The sequence below is a fragment of the Rhinoderma darwinii genome, chromosome 2 (genome assembly GCF_050947455.1).
Source record: "Rhinoderma darwinii isolate aRhiDar2 chromosome 2, aRhiDar2.hap1, whole genome shotgun sequence".
Lineage (NCBI taxonomy): Eukaryota > Metazoa > Chordata > Amphibia > Anura > Rhinodermatidae > Rhinoderma > Rhinoderma darwinii.
Window position 1 is genome coordinate 121,653,419 of NC_134688.1, and position 24,752 is coordinate 121,678,170.

At 42.2% G+C, this 24,752-nt stretch overlaps 1 protein-coding gene across 1 annotated transcript in view; it reads left to right on the forward strand.

Moving 5' to 3' along the window:
* The window catches only part of SUCLA2 (succinate-CoA ligase ADP-forming subunit beta), a 90,449-nt gene continuing 65,697 nt past the window's right edge, over positions 1-24,752 (forward strand). The window contains exons 1-2 of the mRNA XM_075852247.1: positions 1-138; positions 24,428-24,605. Of these exons, the coding sequence (XP_075708362.1) occupies positions 55-138; positions 24,428-24,605 (262 nt within the window). The 5' untranslated portion in view covers positions 1-54. The remainder of the gene's footprint in view (positions 139-24,427; positions 24,606-24,752) is intronic.

Sequence of the window (24,752 nt, forward strand, 5' to 3'; positions counted from 1 at the left end):
CTGCGCACTGAGTTGACTGCCGAGGCGTTTCTGTCAGAGACAACAGAGAACAATATGGCGGCCTCCATGATGTACAGCCGGCTGTCAGCGGGTCTGAGGAGTCGGGCCCCCCGGGCTGCCCTTGTCAGTGCTGCGCAGGTGACTAACGTCTCAGAAAAATGTCGCCAGGACTTGGGTGGGCTTGGCGTCTTCCCTGACAGAGTGTCAGAGGACGGGGCAGGTCTAAATGATAAAATACATAAAAGAGGAGAGATAAGGGCCTGATGAAGATGTTGAGGCTGCGTTTTTAGTGGCTTCTGCTTGCGTTTGCAGAACAGTTTGCAGGTGGCTTCTATCGAGTGTCAGCTCTGCACAGTCTGGAGGCTGAATAGTGAGCGGCACAGCTGTCATCCTGCTCCCTGCCGCTGTTCAGACATTCAGCAGCTGTCCTGTCACTGACAGTGCGTTTTCTATAAGATCAGAGCATCGCTACCTACCAGAAATAATAATCTCATAGAAAACCTCTAATATTAGTGGCTGGACTTTTGTGGTGAGTTACGTTGTTGCTAACCCTTAAAGGGGGTTTCTATTGATCCATGGGGAGCTGGGTCAATACTACTGGAAATCCGTGTTTGCACCAGTAATAAATGGGTAATGTTGCAGTTTTGCTGCTTATAAAGTTTTGTATAATTTGTTACATCTGTCTCTTTAATATTTGGTTGTTTCACTGCATTCTTCTGACTATGACATGATCGTGTAGAATCTGATCTTCCGCTGTAGGACTGAGCGTGGCGTGGTGGTGGCTGTGACTGTTGTTTGCGTGGACACGTTTTCTGATATAAGGAAACTTGTACTGATAAATCTGTCACTTTACATGAGATGTGGCAATTACCTTTAATGGGCAAAATTACTGTGGAGCTCAATGTAGAAATACAAGGTTTTATCCTTTTGTGAATGGTGGCAATGTTAAGAGAAAAAAACAACACATTTATTATAAAAAAATAACAAGGTGTCTGATCCTCTCATCCAGAAATGTAGAAGGTTGTCTGCGGGAGTGAAGGCCTATTCAAACATTGTGATCTAATTACGTATTTAGCAGCGCTTTTGTGACAATAGTTGTAAAAACCGTGATCTCTTGGTGTCTCAGAGAATGGCGTACTTTGACAGTTATGGTGCATGTAAAGAGGCTCTGTCACCAGATTATAAGTGCCCTATCTCCTACATAATCTGATCGGCGCTGTAATGTAGATAACAGCAGTGGTTTTTATTTTGAAAAACGATCATTTTTGAGCAAGTTATGAGCAATTTTAGATTTAGTTTCTTAACCCCTTGCGTACCTTTGACGTAATAGTACGTCGCTGGCCACTTATGCCAGCGTACCTTCGACGTACTATTACGGCGCAGGAATAAACTGTCACTATGTGAAATCACATAGTGACAGAACAGCGGCGGCAGCTGTCATTGACAGCTAACCGTCTCTGCTACCGGCCTGGGGACCAATTAGCAGTCCCCAATGCCGGCGATTGCTGTGATTGGTCAGTCTCTGAAGACTGACCAATCACAGCCGTCTGTGACGTCGTCTGCAGGAGAAAGCTCCTGTCACTTTCTCTGATCTCCTCATTTCTGTGAGATACGTGAGGAGATCAGAGAAAGCAGTGTAAAAAAAAAAAAAAAACACTTTTTATTAACCCCTTCCCGAAAATGGGCGTATAGTAACGCCCTGAGGATGAAGCGGGCACAGGAGCTGTGCTCGCTCCATCTTCATCGGATGTCGGCTGTAATATACAGCCGACATCCCACTGCAACTACAGCGATCACTGTCCTCTCCGATCGCTGTAGTTTAACCCCTTAAATGCCGCTGTCAATAGCGACAGCGGCATTTAAGTGATTGATACAGAGGGAGGGGGCTCCCTCTGCACCCCATTGCCCCCCCCGCGAAAAATCGCGGGGTTCTGATGGTTGCAATGGCAACCAGGAAGCCTAGCAACGGCTTCCTGGTTGCCAGGTACGGGAGCCTATTAGGTCCTGCCCAAGGCAGGACGTAATAGGCTCAACTGTCAGTTGTAAAGTGACAGTTACAATACACTGCACTACATCAGTACATACAGAAGTAGTGCAGTGTATTGTGCAGGGGATCAGAAGATCAGATCTTCCAGTCCCCTAGTATGTGTAAAATAAAAAGTGAAAAAAAAGTAAAAAAAAAGTGAAAAAAAAAGTTTTAGATAAATAAATAAATACAAGTTTTACGTAATAAAAACAATAATCGCCTTGTTTCCCTGATCAAGCCCTTTATAATTAGAAAAAAAATGAAAAAAAAGACAAAAACTAGACATAATAGGTATCGCCGCGTTCGTATCGGCCTGACCTAAAAAAATATCATATTATTTATCCCGCACGGTGAACACCGTAAAAAAAATACCATAAAAAGCAATGGCAGAATTTCCTTTTTTGGTCACGTTGTTTCCAAAAAAATGGAATAAAAAGTGATCAAAAAGTCGCGCGTAGCCAAACATGGTACCAATAAAAACGACAGTGTGTCACGCAAAAAATGTATGTACTCCGCACAGATTACATATGCCCCCACATTATAAACTGAAACACCAGTAAAACACTAAACAAAACTACTACCAAGCAAAATCTGCGCTCCAAAAGCCAAATGGCGCTCCTTCTGGGCCTGGCAGTGTGCCCAAACAGCGGTTTATGACCACATATGGGGTATTACCGTACTCTGGAGAACAGTTTAACAATTTATGGGGCGTATGTCTCCAGTGGTACAAGCTGGGCCCAACGAATTGGGCACTGAAATAGCATATATGTGGAAAATGTCAATTTTCAATCTGCAAAATCCACTGTGCACTAATTTCTGCAAAACCTTTGGGGGTCAAAATGCTCACTACACTTCTAGATGAATTCCTTGAGGGGTGTAGTTTCCTAAATGGGGTCACTTCTCGGGAGTTTTCACTGTACTGGTACCTCAGCGCAATGCAACATGGCGTCAAAAACAAATTTTGTAAAATCTCCACTCCAAAAACGAAATTTCACTTTTTCCGTTTAGACCCTTGCCGTATGTCCAAATAGCCGTTTACAACCACATATGGGGTATTTCCGTAATCAGGAGAAATTGTGTAACACATTTTGGGGTGTCTTTTCTCCTGTATTCCTTGTGGAAATGAAAAATTCTGAGCTAAAGCTACAGGTTATATTTCACGGACCAATTCTAATAAAATCTATAAAACACCTGAGGGCTCAAAATGCTCACTACACCTCTAATTTAATTCTTTCAGGGGTATAGTCTCCAAATTGGGATCACATCTGGGGAATTTCTACTGTACTGGTACTTCAGGGACTCTGCAAATGCGAGATGGCCCCCAGAAACCAATTCAGCAAAATCTGAGCTGCAAAATCCAAATGGTGCTCCGTCCCTTCTGAGCCCTGCCATGGGTCCAAACAGCAGTTTATTACCACATATGGGGTATTTCCGTAATCAGGAGAAATTGCTTTACAAATGTTGAGGTGCTTTTTCTCCTTTATTCCTTATAAAAATTAGAAAATTCTGTGTTTTTTCCAAAAAAAAGTCTCTTTTCATCTTCACAGACTAATTCCAATAAATTCAGCAAAAAACCTGTGGGGTCAAAATGATAACTATACCACTAGAAAAATTCCTTGAGGGGTATAGTTTCCAAAATGGGGTCACTTTTGGGGGGATTCCACTGTTTAGGTCCCTCCAGGGCGTTGCAAACGTGACACGGCACTGAAAACCATTCCAGTAAAATCAGAGCTCCAAAATCCAAATGGCGCTCCCTCCCTTCTGAGCCCTGCTGTGGGTCCAAACAGCAGTTTATTACCACATATGGGGTATTTCCGTAATCGCGAGAAATTGCTTTACAAATGTTGGGGTGCTTTCTCTCCTTTATTTCTTGCAAAAATTAGAAATTTTTACGTTTTTCCAGAAAAAAAGTAGATTTTCATTTTCACAGACTAACTCCAGAAAATATAGCAAAATACCTGTGGGGTCAAAATGCTAACTATACCCCTAGATAAATTCCCTGAGGTGTGTAGTTTAAAAAATGGGGGTCACTTTCGGGGGTTTCCACTGTTTTGGCACCACAAGACCTCTTCAAACCTGACATGGTGCCTAAAATATATTCTGAAAAAAGGAGGCCCCAAAATCCAAGAGGTGCTCCTTTGCTTCTGAGGCCTGTGTTTCAGTCCATTAGCGCACTAGGGCCACATGTGGGATATTTCTAAAAACTGCAGAATCTGGGCAATAAATATTGAGTTGCGTTTCTCAGGTAAAACCTTCTGTGGTACAGAAGAAAATGTATTACATATGAATTTTGTAAAAAAAAATGAAATTTGAAAATTTCAGCTCTACTTTCCTTCAATTCCTGTAAAACGCCTAAAGGGTTGAAACACTTTCTGAATGCTGTTTTAGATACTTTGAGGGGTGCAGTTTTCAAAATGGGGTGTTTTATGGGGGTTTCTAATATATAGGGCACTCAAAACCACTTCAGAACTGAACTCGTCCCTGAAAAAATCGCTTTTTGAAATTTTCTTAAAAATATGAGAAATTGCTGCTAAAGTTCTAAGCCTTGTGAGGTCATAGAAAAATAAAAGAATGTTCAAAAAACGATGCAAACATAAAGTAGACATATGGGATATGTTAATTGGTAACTATTTTGTGTGGTATTACCATCTGTTTTACAAGCAGATACATTTAAAATGGGAAAAATCATAATTTCTTCATATTTTCGCTAAATGTTGGTGTTTTTCACAAATAAGGAATGAATTTATCGACCAAATTTTTGCACTAAACTAAAGTCCAATGTGTCACGAGAAAACAATCTCAGAATCAATTGGATAGGTAAAAGCATTCCGGAGTTATTACCACATAAAGTGATACATGTCAGATTTGAAAAAATGGGTCTGGTCCTCAAGGCCAAAATGAGCTGGGTACTCAAGGGGTTAAAGACCAACTGGGCGTGTGTTTACTTTTTGACCACCTGGGTGTTGTACAGGGGAGTGTATGAGGCTGACCAATCGGTGACTAATCGGCGTCCTACACTTCTCATTGTTCCAGCCCAGCTTCTTTCACTGCACAATCACACTGTGCTGTGGATCATGCTGGGCTGGAACAATGAGAAGTGTAGAACACTGATTAGTCACTGATTGGTCAGCCTCATACACTCCCCTGTACAACACCCAGGTGGTCAAAAAGTAAACACACGCCCAGTTGGTCAAAAAGTAAAAACACGCCCAGTTGGTCTTTAACCCCTTCCCGACATTTGACGTACATGTACGTCATGGAAAGTACTGACTTCCCGCATCTTGCCGTACATGTACGTCAAACGTTTGGCACCGGCTCAGAAGCTGAGCCGGTCCCATCATCACCGGATCTCAGCTGTATCTTACAGCTGACATCCGACTGTAACGGCGGGGACCGAAATTAGCTTCGATCCCCGCCATTAACCCCTTAAGTGCAGCGCTCAAACGCGATCGCTGCACTTAAGGTGTTTGCAGCTCATCGGAACCCCAGTAATGAAATTGCCGGGGTTCCGGTGGCTGCAATGGCAACCGGAGGCCTAATACTGGCCTCCCGGTCTGCCTAGCACCGAAGCCGGTCAAGATCCGCCCGGCGGCGGAGCCTGATCGGCTTCCGTAGCTGCCGGCAAGATGGCGCCGGGTCAGGAGCTGATCCGGCGTCATCAGCGGTGGAAGTCAGCTGTACTGTACAGCTGACATCCACCTGTAACGGCAGGAACCGGAGCTAGCTCCGATCCCTGCCATTAACCCCTTCGATGCAGCAATCGAAAGCGATTGCTGCATCGTAGCGGTTACAAGCAGATCGCCAGCCCTGACAGGCAATCGGGACTGGCGACTGCTGTTATGGCAACAGGAGACACAATGGTCTCCTGCTCTGCCATTACGGAAGCCGATTTAGGCCCCGCCGGGAGGCGAAGCCTAAACGGCTTGCTGTCAGTGAATGACTGACAGATCTAATACATTGCACTACATAGGTAGTGCAATGTATTAGAAAAAAATAAATCTGACCGTTGGACCTTCAAGTCCCCTAGTGGGACTTGAGAAAAAGTGTAAAAAAAGTATAAAAAAGTGCAAAAAATAAAAGTTTGAAAACAATAAAAGTTTCAAGTAATCAAATAACACACAATCCCCCTTTTACTCTTATCAAGTCCTTTATTATTGAAAAATAATAATAAACCATATGTATTTGGTATCGCCACGACCGTAACGACCGGAGGTATCAAAATATTATATTATTTATTGCACGCGGTGAACAGCGTAAAAAAAACCCGTAAAAAACGTTACCAGAGTTTCTGTTTTTTAGTCACTTTGCCCTACAAATATTACAATAAAAAGTGATCAAAAAGTCGCACGTATCCAAAAATGGTACCTATAAAAACTATAGCTCGTCCCGCAAAAAACAAGCCCTCATACAACTCCGTCGACAAAAAAATTAAAACGTTATGGTTCTCACAACTTGGCGACAGAAAAAATACATTCTTTTTACAAAAGTAATTTTATTGTGCAAAAAGTTGTAAAACATAAAAAAGTTCTATAAATGAGGTATCGCCGGAATCGTACTGACCCGCAGAATAAAGGTAACATGTAGTTTATAATGCGTGGTGAACTCTGTATAAAAAAAAACCAAAAAAAGCTGTGCCAGAATTGCGTTTTTTGGTTTACCTGGCATCCCAAAAAATAGGATAAAAGGTGATCAAAAAGTCACATGTACCCCAAAATGGTACCAATAATAACTACAGCTCGTCCCGCAACAAACCAGCCCTCATACCGCTACGTCTATGAAAAATAAAATTAGTTATGGCTCCAATAAGTCAGGAAATAAAAAAATATGCAGTTGTGCCCGAGGAGAACATTTCTTCTGTTTCAAGAGGCGATTTATCAAGGACCTAAAATTAGGGAACCAGGAAGGGAGGGCCCAATCATATCCGATGGAAGCGACGGTGCCCGTATTATACCAGGATAATACTTTCCCAGCAAAATTCCCCAAACTACAAAGGCGCGGAGTGTGGACCAAAAGGGGGATAAGAAATGACACCATTTATCAGTGCGACACCGGCCTGTGCAGAAAGGATTGCTTCACAGCGTAACACACATCTATGGATTATTTTTATTTTTTTATACCACCTGACTATGCCCCTTATATACTCCGCCCCGCTTACATGTACCCCCACATTATAAAACACCAGCAATACTCAAACAAATATAGTACCAAGCAAAATCCGCTCTCCAAAAGCCAAATGGTGCTCCCTCGGCCCTGAACCCTACAGCGTGCCCAAACAGCAGTTTCCTTCAACATATATGGCACCGTCATACCCGTGAGAACCCTTTTAACAATTTTTGTGGTGTGTGTCTCCAGCGTCATAAGCTGGGCATGACATATTTGCCACTGAATGGCATATCTAGGGAAAAATATAAATTTTTAATTTGCACCATCCGCAGCGCATTCATTTATGGAAAAGACCTGTGGGGTGAAAATGCTCACTACACCCCTTAATAAATGCCTTGAGGGGTGCAGTTCCATAATGGGGTCACTTATCAGGGGTTTCTTTTTATTATTTCACATCTGAGCCTCTGCAGTTGTGAACCAATACTTTGTAAATCGCCAAATTAGGCCTCCACTCCGCATGGTACTCTTCACTTCTGAGCCCTGTCATATGTCCAGACAAAAGATTAGGGCCACATGTAGGGTGTTTCTAAAACCGGGAAACACCGCATAATAATTAGAGAGCTGTCTTGTTATGGTGGCACAAGCCGGGCACCACATATTGGCATATCTATGGAAAAAAATCCCATTTTCACTCTGCAACATTGAGCGCACACTAATTTCTACAAAACACCTGCAGGGTTAAAATGCTTACTACACCCCTTGGTAAATGCATTGAGGGGTGTAGTTTACAAAATGGGGTCACTTCTGGGGGGTTTCCACTGTTTTGGGCCCACAGGTGCCCAGAAACCAATCCAGCAACATCTGCACTCCAAATGGCGGTCCTTCCCTTCTGAGCCCTGCCGTTTGCCCAAACAGCAGTTTATGACCACATATGGGGTATTGCCGTACTCGGGAGAAATAGCTTTACAAATGTTGGGTTCTTTTTTTCCTTTATTTGTTGAGAAAATGAAAAAATTTGCGCTAAAGCTACGTCTTATTGAAGAAAAAGGACTGTTTTTATTTTCACTGCCTAATTCTAATAAATTCTATGAAACATCTGTGGGGTCAAAATGCTCACTACACCCCTAGATGCATTCTTCAAGAGGTGTAGTTTCCTAAATGGAGTCCCTTTTTGGGCGTTTTCATTGTTTTGTCCCCTCAGGGGCTTTGCAAATGTGACCTGGCCTCCGCAAATCATTCCTGCTAAATGTGATCTCAAAAAGTCAAATAGTGCTCTTTCCCTTCTAAGCCCTGCCGTGTGTCCAAACAGCCGTTTATTACCACATGTGGGGTATTGTTTTACTCGGGAGAAATTGCTTTACAAATTTTGTGGTGCTTTTTCTCCTTTAGTCCTTCTGGAAATGAGAAAAAATTAGCTAAACCTACATTTTCTTTGAAAAAATGTAGATTATTATTTTCAGGGCCTACTTCCAATAATTTCTGCAAAAAAACTGTGGTGTCAAAATGCTCACTATACCCCTAGATAATTTCCTCAAGGGGTATAGTTTCCAAAATGGGGTCACTTGTTTGGGGTTTTCACTGTTTTGTCCCCTCAGGGGCTTTGTAAATGTGACATGGCCTCCGCAAACCATTCCTGCTAAATGTGAACTCCAAAAGCCAAATGGCGCTCTTTCCCTTCTCAGCCACGCCGTGTCTCCAAACAACCGTTTATTACCACATGTGAGGTATTGTTTTACTCGGGAGAAATTGCTTTACAAATTTTGCGGTGCTTTTTCTCCTTTAGTCCTTGTGGAAATGAGAAAAAAAATCGCTAAACCTACATTTTCTTTGAAGAAATGTTGATTTTAATTTTCACGGCCTACTTCCAATAATTTCTGTAAAAAACCTGTGCGGTGAAAATGCTCACTACACCCCTAGATAATTTCCTTGAGGTGTCTAGTTTCCCAGATGGGGTCACTTTTGGGGGATTTTGACTGTTTTGGCACCGCAAGAGCCCTTCAAACCTGACATGGTGCCTAAAATATATTCTAACAAAAATAAGGCCCCAAAATCCACTAGGTGCTCCTTTGCTTCTGAGGCCGGTGCTTCAGTCCAGTAGCACGCTACGGCCACATGTGGGATATTTCCTAAAACTGCAAAAACTGGGCAACAAATATTGAGTTGCATTTCTCTGGTAAAACCTTCTGTGTTATAAAAAAAATTGTATTAAAAATGTATTTCTGCAGAAAAATATGAAATTTGTAAATTTCACCTCTACTTTGCTTTAATTCCTGTGAAATGTTTAAAGGGTTAAGACATTTTCTAAATGCTGTTTTGAATACTTTGAGGGGTGAAGTTTTTAAAATGGGGTGACTTTTTTGGGGTTTCTAATATATAAGGCCCTCAAAACCACTTCACAACTGAACTGGCCCCTGTAAAAATAGCCTTTTGAAATTTTCTTGAAAATGTGAGAAATTGCTGCTAAAGTTCTAAGCCTTGTGAGGTCATAGAAAAATAAAAGGATGTTCAAAAAACGATGCCAATCTAAAGTAGACATATGGGGGATGTTAATTAGCAACAATTTTGTGTATTATAACTGCCTGTCTTACAAGCAGATACATTTAAATTGAGAAAAATGCTAATTTTTGCAATTTTTCGCTAAATTTTGGTGTTTTTCACAATTAAATACTGAACATATCGAGCAAATTTTGCCAGTAACATAAAGTCCAATGTGTCACGAGAAAACAATCTCAGAATCGCTTGGATAGGTGAAAGCATTCCGGAGTTATTACCACATAAAGTGACACATGTCAGATTTGAAAAATGAGGCTCTGTCAGGAAGGTCAAAAGTGGCTAAAGAGGGAAGGGGTTAAGAAACTAAATCTAAAATTGCTCATAACTTGCTCAAAAACAATCGTTTTTCAAAATAAAAACCACTGTTGTTATCTACATTACAGCGCCGATCAGATTATGTAGGAGATAGGGCATTTATAATCTGGTGACAGAGCCTCTTTAAGTATCTGTAACTTCCAACAGGGACTCAAATGTTTTCACAGCCATCCGTCAAAATAATCGTTTCGTAGAAGGCAAATATTGTCATAGGATAAATGATCATATCAGAAAAACCCTGTAGGCCAGGATCACACAGACAGTTTTGTTGCAGTTTTTGTATCGTTTTCTTTTGTTGGAGCCAAACACAGGAGTAAACATAAGTGTGAATGAGCCCTACTACTGTTTAATGAGCTGCAGAGGTTGCACTAGACATTTTCCAGCAGAGTAAAAATACTTCTAGCGTTTTTAAAGAGTATATTATTCGTGGTAATTTAGGTTAAAGGGGTTATCCGGGGAGTGTCTTTTTTTCTTTTTAATTAGGGGCTGCAAATGAAATAAATAAAAAAAGCTACATGTACCTATCTTTGTGTTTGCGATCCAGCGCTGTCTGCATGTAACCGCTGCAGCCAATCAAATGGCTCAGCGAGGCTCTCGTGGCTAATTGTATTTCTGGCATAATGCCAGAAATACAACATGGCAGCTGCGCGCTCTGATTTGCTGCATCTGTCGCATTCTACGTGCATGTAATCAAGCAGCGGGACTGCCGCTGGAGCAACAGCGCTTGATCACGGTAAGTATTTAATTTGTAGCCCCCCCCCCCCTAAGAATTTTTTTTTTCTTCCCTGATAAGCACTTTAGGCGGGATTCACACGACCGGGTCTCGCCCGAGTGTCGGCCGGTAAAATCGGCCATTTTGTCCGGCCGGTTTGCATAAAGTTTTGCATCCGTTCCGGGCCGGGCAGATCTGGACAGTGACATCAGCGGCAACTCCTGAAGGGGAATCCCCATGTGTTCGGGGATTCCGCTTCAGGAGTTTCCCCTGATGTCACTGCCCAGATATGGACAGAGACATCAAGCGCTCTGTCCAGGAGCGGAATCCCTGAAAACACGGGGATTCCGCTCCTTCAAGGAGCTAAAGTGCGACTAGCACATAGCAGAGCGGGGAGATACCTCCCTGCTCTGCTATAGTGGCGTCGCTACAGTAGTAGTAGTAGCAGCCGCAGCTGCTAGCGGCGCCATCGAAGGTGTCGCCGGGCCAGGGCGCTTTTAAAACAAGCAGGGGAAGGGAGCCAGCGCAGCGCTCCCTTCCACCTGCTGTACACCCCGGCCCTGCCACACAGTGTACAGCCATTCGTCCGAATGGCATCAACTGCTCCTCCTCACATGCACTCTGCGCTGTGAGGAGGAGATAAAGCGCAAGCGCCGGAAAACCCGGCCATCACCCGGTGATGGCTGTGTATTACCCGGCCCCATAGACTTCTACGGGAGCCGGCCGGCCGGGTACCCGGCGGTAAAAAGAGCATGTCCTATATTTTGACGGCCGGTTCTCCCGGCCGTCAAAAATCGGTCGTGTGAATAGCCCCATTAGGGGTCTATTACTCCTAATGCAGCCGGGTGCCGGCCGATTTATGAACGGCCGGCACCTGGCCGGGAAACCCTGCTGTGTGAATGAGGCCTTAATGGTTATCCCTGATAATCACACAGTATATGTGATGTCATAAACTCCCTATTTATGAAGGGGAAACATTACTATAACTAATATCAGGACTGCCCCAGTCTGGATGTCATGACCAGGCAGTGAGATTGTTCTGTCCAAGCTTAGTGCTCCAATGTGAATTTTTGTAGGACGTCAAAGAGATTTGACAGATACAAAAAAAAGATATTCAAAAAGTTAGGTACCAGTTGCAGATTTATATTGTATATTGCTTTTGAGTACTACTTTGGGCCTGGAAAACCTCTTACCCCCTTGTTAATACCCCTCTAATTGCAATGTAACAACAGCCAGAGTCCAGCTTAGATATTTTAGGGGATTGCTATATACAGAAGTGCAATGTTCTCAGCTGTAAATATATATTTACACTAAGGAATGAGCCAGTACATAAGGATCCCATTATAAGGGGCATCATGTTCAGATATGAATGACACCTTATACCAGTATCTCGGCACATGAGCTCTGTGAATGGCACCCGTCATACACACACCACCCATTAACAAGTGCTGCAATGCGCCAATTCAGGGTAAGTTCACACGTAGCGTAAATACTGCAAATTTTCCGCAATGGATTTTGTTGTTGAAAATCTGCAGCATAATATAGTAGCAGCAGAGTGGATGAGATTTGAACAAATCTCATCCACCCGCTGTGTAAATGATGAGTGGAAAAAAAACCGCTCAGAAATTGACCTGCAGTTCAGTTTATTAACCCGCAGTGTGTCAATTGTATTTGTGTAATTGCTTATTTTGTGTTGCGGGGTTTTCCCATTGAAATCAATAGGGAGATAAAACCGCAATAAATAGCAGATGTTGCGTTTTTTTGCGGCAGAAATTTTTTATTTTATACTTATCCAGAGTTCTGTGCTTCTGCGTCCACGCCGGCCACCCGGGATGATGTTTTATCTCATGTGACCGCTCAGTCAATCACAGTCTTCATCGGTCACACGGGATAAAACGTCAACCCAGGAGGCCGGACTGCACGACATCAAAGGGTAAGGCCCAGTGCACACAACGTGCCGGGACATCCCAGGTTCTCTCTCAAATTTGCAATTGTGATCCCAGTGAGAGCAGCTGAAAATCTGTGACGCTAATACCGGGCCGCTACAATCCAAACAGCCAATTAACTGCTTGCTTAAACTCAGCCTATGGCAAGTGGCTGTAAGTAAACAGCGTTTTCATTGGCTCTACCTCCTTAGCTCAGCAGTCAGTATCGTGCGTAGAAATACATGAGACACATGGCTCCTTGTTTTCCTTGCTGGAAGCGCACCACTTTAAACTTCCACCCACTCCTATGCCGACTCTTTCTTTAATACATAAAGTATGGCGGAAGACCAGGGACATCCAGGGCATTACGGGGATTACTCGGCTCACACCTTTTATGGCGCAATGTCCGGGTATGGGAGGTGTATCAATTACGTGGGTTTGAGCAATGGGAATCTGTTGGAGTTACTGGTATCTCGCATGTATATAAGGATGGTGTACTTTAAATCCTTTCAACAATTAAAAGAAGAATTTACTCTACCTAAGACTTTCTTTTATCAGTACTTGCAGTTGCGGCATGCCTTAAAGGAACAGTGTCACCAAATTTTTTTTTTAATATGTTAAAGATGTTAGTGCTTTATTAAAAACGTTTGGATTAATTTGTGTGTTTGTGTGTTACTTTTTCTTATTTTTACACTTTTTCTTCCCTATGGGGGCTGCCATTTTTTTTTCCATTTCTGTATGTGTCGATTAACGACACATACAGACATGGAATACGGCCGCTCCAGTCCCATAGGGACTGCGAACGGGGCCCGTTCCATCCACTATCGTGTACGCAGCTATGTGGGAACGGCGCATGCGCCGCTCCCACACAGTTCGATTTGAAATGCGCGCCGTCCGGCGCCATTTTCCTGTGGACCGGAAGTCGCGGCCGGACAGTAAGATTACTACTTCCGGTCGCGGCTTCCGGACTTGTGCACTTGGAGCAGCGGCAGCAGACGAAGCGGACGGACCGGAGGGAGCGGCGGCGGCAGGAGCAGGTAAGTTATTTCTATGTATGTTCGTGTTTCAGTGTGTTTACTACTGTATGTAAACCTACTACACTGTGTTAGCTCAAAAAATGGCGACACACAGTGTAGGAAGTTAGACCGTTCAAACCCCTCGTTTCTCCCGGCACTAGCCAGGATAAAGGAGGGGGGGATTCTGAGAGCTCACTAGAGCGAGGGATTTTTACCCAATTTTGCAGCATAAAGCAATGTGGTTGCTTTACCACATGCAATGCTGCAATTTTGGGAATGGCTCCATCTAGTGACCAGTGCTGGGAAATATTATAAATTGAATCCAATTTATAATATTTCCTGACTCGTGAAAAAAAAATAAAAAATTAGAACAATGTTTAATCACCTACACACTAATTGTTTAACTAAAAAACAAACAAACATGGTTTGCTGGCAACACATTCCCTTTAACTGCGCAATATGGAGAGTCCCCACCGGAGATCTAGGCTTCTGTCATTTTAAATGTGCTTGAAACTGTCGGCAGTGTGAAGGGAGTCATTTCATTCTCATACGGGCAATTGTTGTGTTTTGTGTTGAAATCCCCTTTGGATCAGGTGAGAGAAAAATGGTCACGGGATGTGGGAAATATTTCTGTAGACACTTGGAAAACCATATTGGCAGATGTCCCTTTGATCTCTCTTAATGTGGCACACCGTAGATCTCAATTATTCTTGCTTCACAGAGTTTATCGTACCCCGGTATTATTGAAAAAAATGGGTCTTCAACCTGATTCGGGGTGCCCAAGATGTTCGGAGGAACAGGCAGATCTTATCCATATGATGTGGGGGTGTTCTATTTTGCACAGATATTGGGAAGAGGTCTTTGCATTGATTGATAGTGTTGGATATCCAGATGCCGCGTGATCCGCTAGTGGGCGTTTTGGGGTATGTAGAGGAAATTGCGGTTCCTGCTTAACAAAAACTGGCAATTCAAAAGGTGTTGTATCCGGCTCGTAAGCTGATGGTTATGGGACGGTTGGACTCATTTGCACCTGCATACAGGGAATTGGTTCATCGTATGAATAGTATTATCCTCTTGGAGAAGATGATCTATCTTTAAATGTGGTGCGCTTAAAATTTTGAGGTTCAATGGGCAAATTGGTTGATGTCGCCAAGGTTGCCATCCACTTGTCTTGTAAACGCTGTATCCCTTGGACTTTCACATTAATTTCACTACTATTTGCTACAGACGTGGAGGTGGGGACGACTGTGCGCAGCTGGGGTAGTGTTGGGTGACTTATTGTGCTCAAGTAGAGTAGAGTATTGATCTGCATAGTGCTTTTTGCGAGTGGGTGGAATATTTTGGGGGAAGGGTTGTTAATGTCTTCTATGTTGATAGTTGGTATATTATAGAAAATGTGTCTATAAAAAATATTTGATTAAAAAAAAAAAAGAAATATGTATGAGACAAATTTTTAAGTGTGGAGATGCCTTTACGTACAGTTTGGCCGTATTCATTAAAACATAGTTTATCACAATTCAGACATTTAATCCTAGTACACATTCCCTCTGTTTTTAGGGTATGTTCACACATACAAAAAGAAGTGGCTGAAGATGACGGAGCTGTTTTCAATGGGAAACCGCCTCTGATTTCAAGGCGTTTTTGAAGCTGAAAATGAAGCTTTTTTTTTTTTTTTTTCCATTTGAAGCTTCTTTTGATGCGTTTTTCATAATGCCAATGGAAAATCAGCTCCAAAAAGCAGCAGCGTAAAATTACACCTTGTGAAAAGCACATTGTATTTCCCATTGATATCAATGGGAAACTGTTTTCAGGCTTATTTCAAGTGTATTTTGGAGCGTAAAACGAGGTGTTTACGCCCCAGCATCCGCCTCAAAATAAGCTGTGTGAACATACCCTTAGGATCATTTCTATATGTCAAGAATGCAAACTGTCAGAATAATACTAGAGACAGTGACTTATTTCAGCTTTTATTTCTTTCATCGTATTCCGAGTGGCTCAGAAGTTTACATACACGTGGTTAGTATTTAAATGGTGTTAGTCGGGTCACACGTTTTGCGGCGCCTTCCACAAGTGTCTCACAATAAGTTGCTGGAGTTTTGGTCCATTCCATCTGACAGAACGGGTGTAGGCCTCCGTCAGGTTTGTAGGCCTCCTTGTTCGCACACGCTTTGTCTTTAAGCCATTTTTCCACCACATTGGAAGTATTTTTGGGGCCATTATCCATTTAGAAGACCGATTTACGCCCAAGCTTCAACTTCCTGGCTGATATTTTGAGATGTTGCTTCAATATCTCCATGTAATTTTCCTTCCTAATGCCATCTATCTTGTGAAGTACACCAGTCCCTCCTGCAGCCGAGCACCCCGACAATATGAGGCCCCTGTGCTTCACTGTTGTGCTGGTGTTCTTTGGCTTGCAGGCTCCCCCTTTTTCCCCCATACATAATGATGGCCAAACGGTTCTATTTTAATTTCATCAGACCAGAGGACATTTCTCAAAGAAGATCTTAGTCCCTATGTGCAGTTGCAAACTGTAACCACCTGCTTTATGGTGGTTTTGCAAAAGTGGCTTCTTCCTTGCTGAGTGGCCTTTCAGGTCATGTCCATATATGCCTGTTTCTTCACATGGACGTTTGCAGTTCTTGGATTGATTTGTATTCTTCACACTAAAGTCCGTTCATCTCTAGGAGACAGAACGCTGATCCTGCAGATCTCCGTCCTGCACGGTATGATGACTGCTATGGTGTTTAAACTTGCCCATTATCGTTTGAACAGATGAGCGTGGCACCTTCAGGTATTTGTAAATTGCTCCCAAGAATGCACCAGACTTGTGGTGGTCCACAATTCTTTTTCTGATGTCTTGGCTGATTTCTTTTGATTTTAATTCCCCCCCCCCCCCCCATGATGTCACGCAAAGAGGCAAGCAGACCTTAAAATACTGCCACAGGTATACCCCCAATTAACTCCGTGTCAATTAGCTTATCAGAAGCTTTTCAAGCCTTGACTTTGTTTTCTGGAAATTTCTAGACCATTTAAAAGGCACAGTCAACTTGATTGAGTAACTTCTGAGCCACTGGGAATGTGATGAAAGCTGAAATAAATAATTGTCTAGTATTATTCTGACATTTGACATTCTTGAAATATAGCAGTGATACTGACTGATCTAAGAGAGGGAATGTGTCAGGAATTGTTCAAAACTGAGTTATAATGAATGTGGCTAAGTTGTATGCAAACTTATGAAATCAACTGTAGCGGTGCAGTCCAGGCCAAAAGTTCTGAGACTGACACAAATTTTGTTTGCGGCTTCAGTGTTTTTCGATCTTTTTAGTCAGATATTTCTATGGTATACTGAAGCACAATTCTAAGCATTTCATATGTTTTTTTTAAAACTTTCACTGACAAATACATAAAATTTATGCAAAGACTCAATATTTTGGCTGTGTTCACATCACCGTTCGTTTCCGCTGAGGGGTTGCGTCAGAGGTTTCCGTCGGGTTAACCCCTCAACGAAAAGGCAAACGGAAACCTTTGCGTCCATTTCTATCACCATTGAACTCAATGGTGAGGAAAACCTAGCTAATGGTTTCCGTTCGTCACCGTTGTGACAGGGTTCCGTTGTTCTTGATGGAACCAATAGCGCAGTCGACTGCACGTGTTTCCTTGGCGGTAACCATGGTTAACAGAAGAAGACTGATTTCAAGCACCATACCCCTTTTAAAGCAACCAGTCTACTCTAATTCAATCACCATGACAGAGTGATATCAGCTGCCTTGTACCCGTTAACCCTTTCTACTGAGCGAACGAGAAGATCACTGAAATGTCAGCAGGTCATTTTGTGGCAGGGCTTAAATGTAGTGGAAATGTATTTTTTGTGATTAAGTTAATTTTCATGGCAAGGAATGACTGCAATTAATTGCAATTCATCTGATCACTGTTCAAAACAATGTAGAGTTAATGCAAATTGCCACTGTAAAAACTGATGCAGCAAACTTTGTGATAACCAAAATTTGTGTCAGTCTCAACTTTTGGCCAGGATTGTAGATTGATTCTATGTGGATATCCCTCTTTAGGCGGGTTTCATATGTGACAGATTTGCCTTTTAAACTACAGTAATCCGTAAATAGCTGAAGATGCAGATTCCAAATTTGAAATCTTATCTTTCTACACGCTTGCATGCCTCCTAGCACAGCCGCCATCATATGGCACAAATTGTGGTGAAGGATGCAACGCATTTATTTAGAGGTGTTGGTGCATTATAAGATTTTCTGTGTAGTGTGGGCATGTGAGGAAATGCTGCCAACAGAGTGTTACCTTGCTGAGCAGGAGCCATGTCCTTGTACTGACCTCCTAAGATCAGCTGTGTTACAAGCACAAGGAGCCTGGTTGTTGCTTAGTTGTAGTGCACTTCACTGATCTGCTAGTTAGATACTGTACACACTTGTACTCTAGTCTTCCATATCCTTAACTTTCACTGATAACAATACTACTTTTTGCCACATGGCCTTCGAAACATAGAATGTGTAATCTGTGCTTTAGCATGTGTGTTTTTTTTTGTTTTTTTTTTAATGTCAATCGGCTGCATCATAAGGCCAGGATCACACACACAGTTTTTGTATTAGTACCAATGCACATAACTGGATACTTATGGGCAGAGCAACAGAGAAGAGAATGGGAAGTCCTACAGGTTCAGTTTATCATAACCGCCTCGGTTCACACTGCATTTTTGTTGCATTATTAACTCGCGTTTTTTTGTTTTAATTGATAAACTTCCATGTACCAAAAATAAATAAAAATAAAAAATGGATGTTACAATCTAACACAAACTTGTAACCCAGCCATAGAGTGTGAACTAATAATTTCAGCCCCATAGAACCGGATAATTCCTAATGAGATACAGTAAGAGTGTGTTCACATCAGCGTTCGGTTTCCGTTGATGGGTTCCGTCAGACCATTCCGTCAGAGGAACCCATCAACGGAAATGCAAAAGGAAACCTTAGCTTCCGTTGGCATTACCATTGATTTCAATGGTAATGCTTCAGTTGCTAATAGTTTCAGTTTGTTTCCTTTCCGTAAACTGCGCTATTGATTCCGTCCAAAAAACGGCAACCTTGCGGAACAGAGACAAACGGAAATTATTAGCAACAAAGTCATTACCATTGAAATCAATGGTAATGATAACGGAAAGCTATGGTTTCCATCGGGGTAACGCCTCAACGGAAAGGCAAACGGAAACCTTAGCTTCCGTTTGCATCACCATTGATCTCAATGGTGACGGAAATGTTGCTATTGGTTTCCATTTGTCACCTTTGTGACAGGGGTCCATTGTTTTTGACGGAATTATTAGCGCAGTCCACTGAAAGACAACGCTGATGTGAACACAGCCTTATCTATCTTTAAAGTGACGTCAAAGTAGAGAGTGGCCAACAGTGGTCCCTGTGACAATTCTGTCTCGGCCCCTTAGTGACCACCAATACACAATTACGAGTATAATTTCACGGCGGCCACTAAGGGGCCTTGGGCTAGGCCGTCGCCTTTTCAAGGCGGCCCAGTTTAAGTCCCGCACGGGTGTCCCGTGCAGGTTGGAGCCGGGGCTCGGCTGTCTGGTGACAGCCGGGCTCCTGCTCCAACGGCCGCGATCAAAGTTTACTTAGATCGCGGCCGTTTAACCCGTTAAATGCCGCTGTCAATAGCGATCGCGGCATTTAACTTGTTTACACAGGGAGGGAGCTCCCTCTGTCACCCATCGGCGGCCCGCAAATGCAATAGCGGGCCTCCGATGGGGCGCCGCGGCAGCCGGGGGCCTGATAAAAGCCCCCAGGTCTGCCCTTGGCATATGCCTATTCGGACGTGCCATAGATTGCCTGTCAGTTTTCCACTGACCGGCAATAATGCTTTGGTATACTAACTATTCCAAAGCATTATAGCAGCGATCTAAAGATCGCATAGTAAAGTCCACTAGTGGGACTAAAAAAAAATAAGTAATTAATATGAAATAAAAATAAAAAGTGGTTTTATTTAGCAAAAGTGTAAAAAAAATAAAAGTAAACCTATATGGTATTGCCACGATTGTAATGACCAAAACAATAAAGTTAATATGTAATTTAAACCGCAAGGTGAACACCGTAAAAAAACAAACACAAAAAACAATGTTGAAATTGCTATTTTTTTTCCATTGCCCCCCAAAAAAGTAATAATAAAAGTTAATCAATAAGTCCCATGTACCCCAAAACAGTACCAATCAAAACTATGTCTCGTCCCGCAAAAACATGCCCACATATCACTACATTGACAGAAAAATAAAAAAGCTACGGCTCTTGGAAAGCGACGATGCAAAAACAATTTAATTTTAGTTTATAAGTGTTTTTATTGTGCAAAAGTAGTAAAACATAAAAAACCTCTACATATGTGGTATCGCCGTAATCGTACCGACCCATAGATAAAAGGTAATGTGTTATTTATGCCGCACAGTGAACGGCGTGAATTTAAAACGCATTGCACACTGGCAGAATTTCAGGTTTTTTTTTCTATTCCCCAAAAAAGTTAATAAAAGTTAATCAAAAAATATGTACCCAAAAATGGTTCCAAAAAAAAGTACAACTAATCCCGCAAAAAAGAAGTCCTCATACAACTATGTCGACAGAAAAATAAAGTTATAGCTCTTTGAATGCGACTATAGAAAAACGGGCAAAAAATAGCTTGGTCATTAGGACCTAAAATAGGCTGGTCACTAAGGGGTTAATGCGGAGCAGCCACTTCTGTGTGTAATGGGTGCTTGTGGTGGGTGACTTGTCAACACATGCTTGTCTGGGTGTGAGAATAGATCTGGATTGTTAGCCTGACCTACAGGATTGTGTGTAGAATAATCGTTCAAGCGGAAAGTGCCCAGAGCAGTTATTAATATTCGCAGTGTAAGATGATCTCCTGTGCCGCTCTCCTTGGCTATACTTGGGTGAATGGCAGGGAACGTTTCTGGGTGTCCTCCTCTGCCCTCACAACTGTCCTTGCTGAGGAAAGCAAATCATAATTGCTTAAGAAGCTACAAGAGGTTTCTTCTATTTCCACAGCGTAATTGTGCAATTCACAGGCTGAACGTTAACTTGTGACCTTTCTGTATACATAGATTTTTTTATTTCTCATTTGAGTTTTCTCCTGCAATTTAAGCCCAACTTCATTTAGATGCTGAGTTTTTTCCAATAGTACAAAACCTGTGCCACTATGCCACATACCTGCAATGGTTTTTTTCTATTGACCCTTCTAATGTTTGACTCCCAGGCTTCCCAGCTTATGCAATGACCAGGTTTCCATCATTATAGTTTTCGAGTAGAAAATACACAGCAGCATGTTGGCGGCTTTTTTGCTGAAAAGTGGTTTTGTGAAGCTGGGTTCACACTGTGCGGTTTAAATGCAGTTTTTGGCAAGAATCACAACAAAACTGCACCTGAAAATCTTCAAGGATCGCGACAAAATGAAATGGTTTGTCGCGAATCGCGTCCGAAAACAGATTTTGTAAAAAAAGTTAAAACCCAGCCTTGGTTGAGTGCAGCTTAAAGGAAAAACTTCAGCTGGAAAGCAAAAAAGTTCTTTGCCTTCTCTCCCAAAGGCCCCCTAAAATACCGTTTTGGCTTGTGAAAAGTACTTGCCTAGTAATTCATGATCGGTTACTGGGTTCCAAATGCATTTTCCTCTCCTTGGCTGACCAGTTTTTATTTACTAGGTCGTCTGAACCGGTCCCCTATATAATGGAGTTTGCTACTTTTATTATATTAACGGCTTCTTGTCGCAGTAATGCCTATTCACATCCTAATGGACTGTGCCAGTTTCCACAAACTTGACCTACCGTCTTCCTGATCTTCCTCTCACAGCGGTCCAGTGTTTCCTCCTATAGCTCTTTAGTTTTGCTGCCAATATCAGCCTTGGCTCTTGCCCAGTAATAACTGAGCCAATAGACCATGATTAACCTCTTTAATTTTGGTCATCGTGCTGACAAATGAAGTTGCTTTGTTTTTGTTACTTGCCCACCAGCCCCAGCATTGGGCTTGCCAGGAAAGATGGTTTTATATGTGGTCAGTCTGTGATCCAACAAAGGCCTCCTGGGGTTTCCTGTGCTAATACGTATTAGGGCATACCTTCGGTATAGTAATATTATATAGAATTACGATATTTCATTTATAGTTTTCAGGCTTCCTTCACACACTTTTTATGTGGCTTTTTTGGCTCCGACGCCTCTGAAAAATATTTTTTTTTAAAGTGCACGTCTTTTAGTAAAAAAAAACGTACGTGCGTTTTTTTTTTGCTTTTTTCTACGGTTTTACTACATGCATATTTTATTTTTTTTGTGTCGTTTTTAACATTGCAAATCGTGTGATTCAAATCATGTGAGTCAAAAAAACCTATGGAGGTCTATTCAATAAAATGCCACTATATGCTGGAAAAAAACGCCAAAGCCATCCTTGCTGCCACTGAGCCAAAAAATGCAAGACAAAAGAGAAAAATGCCAAGTTTGTGCTGCGCTTCATATTGCCCTATTGACTTCAAGCCAACATCCGGCCGCAGTGGATATTGTTGCTGTGTGTGAAGCCACCCTAAAAAAAATAATTCAAAACTAAAAGTCTCCTAATGGGAGTTTGTTAATACAGAATAACAATGCAAAAGAGAAATGCCAAAATAAAAGTACAAATAGAATAGTTTTGGCTGGAAAGAATAGGGAGTCAAAAATTGTAAAATAATTCTGTGGTCCTTAAGTGGATACGAATTTTAAGCCAACATATGCTAATCCAATAGTATACCTGATCTAGATCAACTTTATAATTTACTTACTTTAAAATGTAGTTGATTTATCCATTCAATTTCTGTTTGAAGTTACTGGCGCTAGGTGTCTCCTTTCCTGTAATCTGCTGTCCACTCCCTGTTAAGAAAATTCCATCCATAATTACAGAGCAGAGGCGACAGACTGCAGGAAGTGGGGGTATTTCTCTTCACAGCATGTCGATAAAAGTCTATGGTGAGGGAGCAGTAGGAGAGGGACACACTCTGCTGTCAATAGAAGTCTATGGAGGGGTAGGGGGGGGGTAGGAGCACAGAGGAGACACAGGTTGCTGGTAAGAGTTATGTCACCCCAGTGCTGGATTCTCAGCTACACTGCTCCATTACTTCTATATAATGTCCTCCATGTTGCTGCAACTTCTATATATGTGATCGAGATAAGAGAGCAGGATTCTCCTCTCTTCTCTGTGTACGGCAGACATGATAGCAGTTAGGCTCCTCCCACTAGTTCAGAGAAAGAGGAGAATTAGAGAGCCTTCGAAGGTGAAAACTGTTAATGTCAAGTCCTATAATGGCTAGAAATAGATTTATTCCTCATGTACACACATATGACAGCTTATTCTGAAAAGTTAGGTACGCTTTAATCTCATAATTGGCTTGGTCCTTAATTGTTGATTCTAGGAATACCTCTTTATCACCTATCCATGGATAGGTGATAATTGTCTGATCGCTGGGGGCCCCCACCAATCGCTAGAACAGGGGTCCTGTATCCAGTGATCCGACTCGCTGCTCAAACGCAGTGAGGAGGACATTGAATAGAGTGGCGGTCAAGCATGCGTGCATTCAAAGTCTATGGGAATGACGGAAATAAAGGAGTACAGTGCCCTGCTGTTGCTGTCATTCCCATAGACATTAAATGAAGCGGCAGGCGCATGCTCGACCGCCGCTGCTTTCAAGCTCCTCCGCGCTGCGGGGATGTAGTAATGAGGATCTGGGGGTTTGAGAACCCCGCTCTCGCGATCAGTGGGTGATCAGACAACATCACCTATCTTGTGGATAGGTGATAATTGTCAATTCTGGGACAACCCCATTAAGGGGTTAAGTATCAAGTGTACGTTTATAATGGAATTATGATGGCTCTTCTGGATCTGTTTTCACACACATACTGGCGATTTTCTGGTTTTATTGACTTTAATGGATTCCTTGAGTGTTGCAGTATTTTTGACGGCAAGTATAGCGCTGCAAACTGTACTATTCTTGCTGTGAAAAATACTAGAAGGGCAAACTGAAGCCAAGATGGAACCCTAGAACTGTCGAACGTTTAGTTACCCTTTAATCCTTTCTGCACAGCGTGGGCTCTGCGCTCATAAAGCTGTGCACTGATGTTTGCTCACTAATCCCAGCAGGTTATTTTTTTTAATTTCAAATTATTACGAAATGCCTTTCATTCTCCTTGCAAAAAGCAGAACTTCATAAAGTGTCTGTCATGTCCCCAACCAATGGCATTTGTAATTAGATTATTTTTATTATTTACAGGCAACCGTTTCAGATCTATCTATACTTTTATATTTTTTTGTGCGTTTCATAAGAGAAAATTGCGGGGTTAATTCTAGTGTAGGTATACAGATATATTTCTTTCTACACCAAATCCAGTTTTTTTTTTTTCCCCTTTTATTTACCTGTCAGGTTCTGTAATCTATAGGCAGATTGATGGGAAGTGTCAGGTGTGAAAAATCCTGATCTTACACTGGAAAATGCAGGAGTCACGCTGAGCTTTCCTAAGGCTATCGCTAGAGGTGTTATCCGCAATGTCGTTTTATTATTCACTCCGCATACCCTTAGACCGTTACCCACAGAACAGCAGCTGGGCTAAAATATCTTTCACACATGAGAATTTTCACAAATTTTCCTTTTCAACGATGTGTTCTGAGAACTCCACAATTTGCACATATTGGATTTGTTAGGAAACTTAACCGTTTGTAAACGATAAATATCTACTTTTTAATCTCCCCTTTAGGTTCTCGGTGGATTCCCTGGAGTGTTCGGTTCTCATGGAGTACAAGCACAACAGCACAGGAACTTGTCACTGCACGAGTATCTCAGCATGGGCCTTCTCAAAGATGCTGGTATCGCCACACCAAAGGGTTTAGTAGCAACGACTCCAGAGGAAGCTTATTCAGTAGCTAAGGAAATCGGTACGGATGTTATTTTACATGATTGCACAGAATAATTTGGGTTTAATGAGCAATGCTTTTTTTATATTCATATTAAAACTGCACAATCCAAGAGTAGGTTCCATAGTGTCAATGTATGAAACGACACCTGCAGCCATTCAGTGACTG